Source organism: Lactuca serriola, chromosome 5, assembly GCF_051521515.1.
Source record: "Lactuca serriola cultivar US96UC23 chromosome 5, Lser_US96UC23_V15, whole genome shotgun sequence".
Taxonomy (NCBI): domain Eukaryota; kingdom Viridiplantae; phylum Streptophyta; class Magnoliopsida; order Asterales; family Asteraceae; genus Lactuca; species Lactuca serriola.
In genome coordinates, this window is record NC_136412.1 from 50,812,747 (window position 1) to 50,818,736 (window position 5,990).

General features: G+C 33.2%; 1 protein-coding gene across 1 annotated transcript; it reads right to left on the minus strand.

Moving 5' to 3' along the window:
• Positions 1 to 4,313: 4,313 nt before the first annotated feature.
• Positions 4,314 to 5,691, minus strand: LOC145049508 (uncharacterized). Its single transcript, XM_078997903.1, has 2 exons — positions 5,172 to 5,691; positions 4,314 to 5,104 (listed from the first exon to the last, which is right to left on the minus strand). The coding sequence occupies exons 1-2, from the start codon at positions 5,689 to 5,691 to the stop codon at positions 4,314 to 4,316; spliced, it is 1,311 nt and encodes a 436-aa protein (XP_078854029.1).
• Positions 5,692 to 5,990: the final 299 nt, after the last annotated feature.

Genomic DNA, 5,990 nt, shown 5'->3' on the forward strand with positions numbered 1-5,990 from the left:
CCCTTAGACAATTAATTAATTCAAGCGGTGATCAAGTGTTTAAACTAATTAATTCCCTAGATTAATGATTTGGATTAAATAAGATTTGTAGTGGTTAATCAAATTGGTGGTTCAGTTAACCTCTTGTTTGTTGGTTTCTCAAACAAGCTCACACATTAATCTTCCCATTATCTTGTTAATCTTAGTTTCATATTCATTATTCCTAAGCATATGATTAAGTGTTTACATAGACATATGAGGTTAACAATTAAGAGATGTTCATGCGGCATAATTATCTTCCAATTAACAGAAAATAGTTGTGATTAATGCATAAGGTTCTTTAACAAACTTAATTTAATAAATCACCAATAAACAATCAATCAAAAACTAAGAATTAAACCATAGGAGTTACTTGGTTTTCCCAAAACAGAAACAAAAACGTATTTAGTTCATAGTTGTAGTAAAAACAAACAAAAAAATAGATTTAACTAAGCTAAACATACTTAATTCCTAAAGCTAAGTGGAGTGATTAACCTAGTTGCCTTGATTCTTCAAGAGATTGAAGATTAGGGTTCCTCAACTCCTCCCAGGGTTCTTCAATCGCAGATGAAACTCCAAAAACGCCAGAAAGTCCCCTCCAATCGGATATTAGTTTGGTATTTATAATTATCACAAAACAGGGTGTACTCGGCGAGTAGCAGACCCAACTCACCGAGTAGATCGTAGTTATCCGTCTCGTACTAGGAGTCTTGACTTATCTTCTGGAATATTCTAATGGACTCGCCGAGTAGGCTCGTGTACTCGCCAAGTAGAAAGGCTTTTGTCCTTCGTTCTTCATTCTTTGGTTTCTAATTGCTTCCTCTTGTTCCCTTTCACTCCCAAGCATGTCTTTTGGACTAAAAACAAAATTTAAACATTATTAAGTACCTTTTGTCCACATTATACACATAATTAGTTAAAAATAAATAAAAATGTATGCTAAATAATTAACTAATTATGCACATATCAGAGAAAGTAGATAAAATTATCGTCACATGAGTTAGTTCTCTGTGTGTCTATAACATGTTGCCTTTTTAGCCACATAATAGACAAAGTAGCTAAAAGGTGACAAATATTGGTCACACTAATTATTTGTGTGTCCATAGGGCGGTTCTATACTAGTTGTATTTAGTTTACGCAAAAATTTAAAAGAAGTTACTATTGGTTACTTATGGTCATGTACCATTTATTATGTGTGTCAAAATATTATGAATTGGCTTTAAGAATAAACAAATAATGTGTGTGTAGGTAGCATTTAGTTACGTTTATAGCTATTATATGTGTCTATATGTAAATATAGTCATAAAAGAAAAATAATGTCTTATCGTTATAATTAGGGGTCGTTCATTAAATATGTTACTTATGGTCATGTACCTTTTATTATGTGTGTCAAAATATTATGAATTGGCTTTAAGAATAAACAAATTATGTGTGTAGGTAGCATTTAGTTACGTTTACAGCTATTATATGTGTCTATATGTAAATATAGTCATAAAAGAAAAATAATGTCTTATTGTTATAATTAGGGGTCGTTCATTAAATATGTTACTTATGGTCATGTACCTTTTATTATGTGTGTCAAATTATTATGAATTGGCTTTAAGAATAAACAAATATTCTGTGTGTAGGTAGCATTTAGTTACATTTACAGCTATTATATGTGTTTATATGTAAATATAGTCATAAAAAAATAATGTCGTCTTGAATAAGAGTTATAAGAAAGTACCAAATTGCCCTTTTTGTCATCTGTTCTTTTAATTGCACTAGATAATACACCATTAAAAATGAAAAGAATACAACTTATTTTAATAGAATATTATGATAAATAAATGAAGTGAATACAACATAACTTGTTTAACATTGCATAATGAAAGTACATTGCTATTACATGCAGTTTATGTTATAACATGTGTAACAGTATAACAGTAAAAAACCAAAAAAAAAATCTTTGAGTTATAAGAATATTACACTAGAATAGTTTGATGGTATAATATGGTAAAAAGACATTAAGTAAAGTACAACGTCATTTTTTGTCATTTTCTTATTCTCCACATAACGATGTGCTCAAGTTTTGGCTTTCCCTTCTACAAACAAAAAATAAAGATCATTAAGTGTTAAAAGAAGGAGAAATATTATCGCAACAAATGTTATTCATGATATTAAGAAACACGTAACGTACGTATAAGAATACCGTGACAATCATTACGAAAATAATCATTTTCCTTCTGCAAGTCAAGTGTGTCTACATGTGGCAATATGTTATCATTATGAGGAACAATAGTACTAAATTCTTCATCTACATCTTCATATGTATCTTTGTAATTTTTGGGAGGTGTCTTGAACACAATAGACATTTTTTTGATCGAGTGGGTCTGTCACGTAAAATACTTGTTGTGCTTGAGAGGCCAATATGAAGGGATCACCTTTATGGCCTAATATTTTTAGTTCAACTAGTGTGTACCCCAATTTGTCCCTTTTTACCCCTTTTCTATTGTCAACCCAGTCACACATGAAAATTGCAATTCATTTAAAATGATAATCTAGTACCCATATCTCTTGTAAAACACCATAATAAGTGTTTTTGGCATATGTTACAACTTCTTTACTGATGTGTGTGCCAGTTGCAACAACATTAACCCCACTGTTTTGGTAAACCTTGCCTTCATGAGCTTTTGTATGAAAAGTATATCCATTAATAGCATATACATCGTATTTAATAATGTTCTTATTGGGTCCATGTGAAATCCATCTCATTGTCTCTGTTATAGTTTCTCTACAGGCCCCTAACTCTCTCTCTTCCTGAATTGTAATTAGATTATGAATTTAAGAAATCAAGACAAAAATAACAAAGAACACAACATATTTGAAAAGAATATACCTCCTTTCATAACCAATGACCAAATGTTTTACTATGCTCTTGTTCTAGATGTACCTTTCGTTTAGTAGGGTGTATATGTTCCAAAAATTCCATGTGTCGTCTGTCAATACGTTAATGTTAATATTATTATAAAAAAACATACATGTAAAAAACCTTACTCGATATATGGGAGTACTTCAGATGTATTTTGCAATACAAAGAAATGTGCTTTGCTGAATAGTTCTGCAAAAACTTCTATCGATTTAGCAGCTGATACAGGAGTATCGTCCGTAATAGAACTACTATCTACACCTTTATGAATTCCACAATTGTTATGATTGTCAGGTGGAATACCAACAATATCCATCCTTTTAAGGAATTGACTAAAAAACTCAATTGTCTCTTCTACAACATTCTCTTCAGCAATGCATCCTTCTGGTCTATTTTTGTTTTGCATGTGCCCCTTAATAACCTTCATATACCTTTCGAATGGGTACATCCATCTAAAGAATATTGGACCGCATAATTTTACTTCCCTAGTGAGATGAACGGTTAAATGAATCATCACATCAAAAAATGATGGTGGAAAGTGTTTCTCAAGAAGACATAAGGTTACACATAACTCCTCTTGCAACTTATCGAGCTCATCCACTATGATTTCTTTGCTACATATTGATTTGAAAAAGAAACAAAACCTTGTAATAGCAACTCCGGTGGGTGGATGCATAATAGATCGAATTGATATGGGCAAAAATTGTTGCATAAGCATGTGATAGTCATGTGATTTTAGTCCGATCAACTTCTTATCCTTTAGACTCACCAAACTAGAAAAATTAGAACAATACCCTTGAGGAACCCTTAAGTTGTATAAAGTCTCACAGAATTTGTCTTTTTCCTCTTTTGTCAATGTACAACCTGCTGCGGGAAGTGTTGTGTTGTTCCCTTCTATCTGAGGATGCAACTCTGGTTTCAAACCATAATGAACCAAATCCAATCGAGCTTTATAACCATCTTTCGTCTTCCCGTGAACATTCAAAACAGTTCCTGTTAAACTCTCACCTACGTTCTTTTCCACATGCATAATGTGGAACCAAACTGTCGGGCCAATACCTTAGTTGTCTATACCATATATTGAATTTATTCCAGTATGTATTATTTTGCTGGCCCACATCTGAAGTACCCAGTTGGTGTGATTTTCTCTTTTTTTATTCATCTTCCCACCTCTTCCACTTGTTGCTTGTTGGATTTCTGCCTCCTTGCCCTTATTAACCTTTCCCCATTTATTAATTATAAATTTTACCCTGTTATATATTTCCTCCCCATTCATAGGTTCTGGAGAGGGTGAGAACTCTAGTTGTCCATTGAATGCCTTCTTTTTTCTTCTGAACGAGTGATCATACGGTAGAAATCTTCTATGACCAGCATAACTCTGCTTATTCTATTCAAGGAGTCTAATGCAGTGTGTCTCTTCACCACACACAACACAACCTTGAAAACCGTTGTATGGGCAGCCACTCAATGTACCTAAAGCAGGATAATCATTAATAGTCCATAACACAACTACGTGTAGTTTAAAATGCTCTTGTGCATATACATCGTATGTTTCAACTCCAAAATCAAATAATAATTGCAGATCATCAACAAAAGGTGCTAGGAACACATCAATATCGTTTCTTGGTGTTCCCAAAATCAATAACGAAAGCATGATGAACTTTCTCTTCATACACAACCATGGTGGAAGGTTGTAAATGACAGTTAAAACATGCCAAACACTATGACTCCTATTTCCTCTGTTCACATCAACCCCGTCCGCCGAAATGCCTAGTCGCAAATTCCTTGGTTCGCTAGCAAAATCAGGATATTTGTCATCAATGGCAGCCCATGCTGGTGAATCAGCTGGGTGACTTAAAGCTCCAACATCCACCATTCTTTCTGTTGTGTGCCATGCTAAATATTTTGTAGTTGTCTTAGACTGGAAAAGACGCTTGAAGCGCGGAATAATTGGAAAGTACCACAAACATTTTGCAGGAATATTGTTGTAAATTTTATTTTTTTGTTCATCAACCTTCCATCTTGATTTACCACAAGTAGGACATGCTACCAAATCTGTGTATTCTTTTCTGTAAAGTATACAATTGTTGACACAGGCATGTATCTTAGTATACCCTGAACCCATTGCCTTAAATGCTTTTTTTGCCTCATATGTACTACTATACATTTCGTTTCCTTCTGGTAACATGTTTTTTTATCAAAACTAATAATTCTGTAAAGAACTTATCTGATACTCCATACTTACTCTTCAAGTTGAGTAGTTGAATGATTGCAGATAACTTTGTGAAATTAAGACACCCTGTGTATAGGGGCTTCTCGGCATCCTCTATCGGTTCTCTAAACTTATCAGGGTTCCCAATAAAATTTTCTTCTACATCTTCAACCATCTCTAGAGTTTCTGCAGCATCTGTTGGCATTTCTATGTTCATGTTCGTGGAATCTACAACATTTGACGTATCCATGTCAAAATTATGTTCATATACATAACTTCTTGGTGGTTCTTCTGTTTCTCCATGCTTATTCCAATTTGTGTATGTTTGATCAATTCCATTTCTGAATAGATGATCATCTACCACATCCACCGAATGACATATGTGGTTTACACACTTAACACATGGACAGAGAATTCTTATCTTTTTTTTGGTATCTGCAGGATCCATATGTTTAGAAATCTTGTAATTGCGCACTGCATATTTGATAAATTCTGCAACACCTTTTACATAGGTTTCTGATGTTCTGTATGCTCCCATCCAAGACTTATCCATATTCAGCTTACAACAGCGTCAACAAGCAATATACATTTCCTATTTATTGACCCGTTTTAACAAACAGTTGGTGTGCATAAACAAAATAGATCACATTACTAATAAATCCAATATCTTGAAAGAAAAATACTTGTAATTTCCTGTATTAATTAAATGTAGTATTTGTACCTGTATGAATTTGATTTTGACGCATCAATTTTTGGTTGAAAAAAAAAACGTAGTTGCAGTGCCTTTGTAGTTATCAACGATTGAATCGATAGGAATTCATATTGTCTAATTTGGTATATTTACGCAATGAG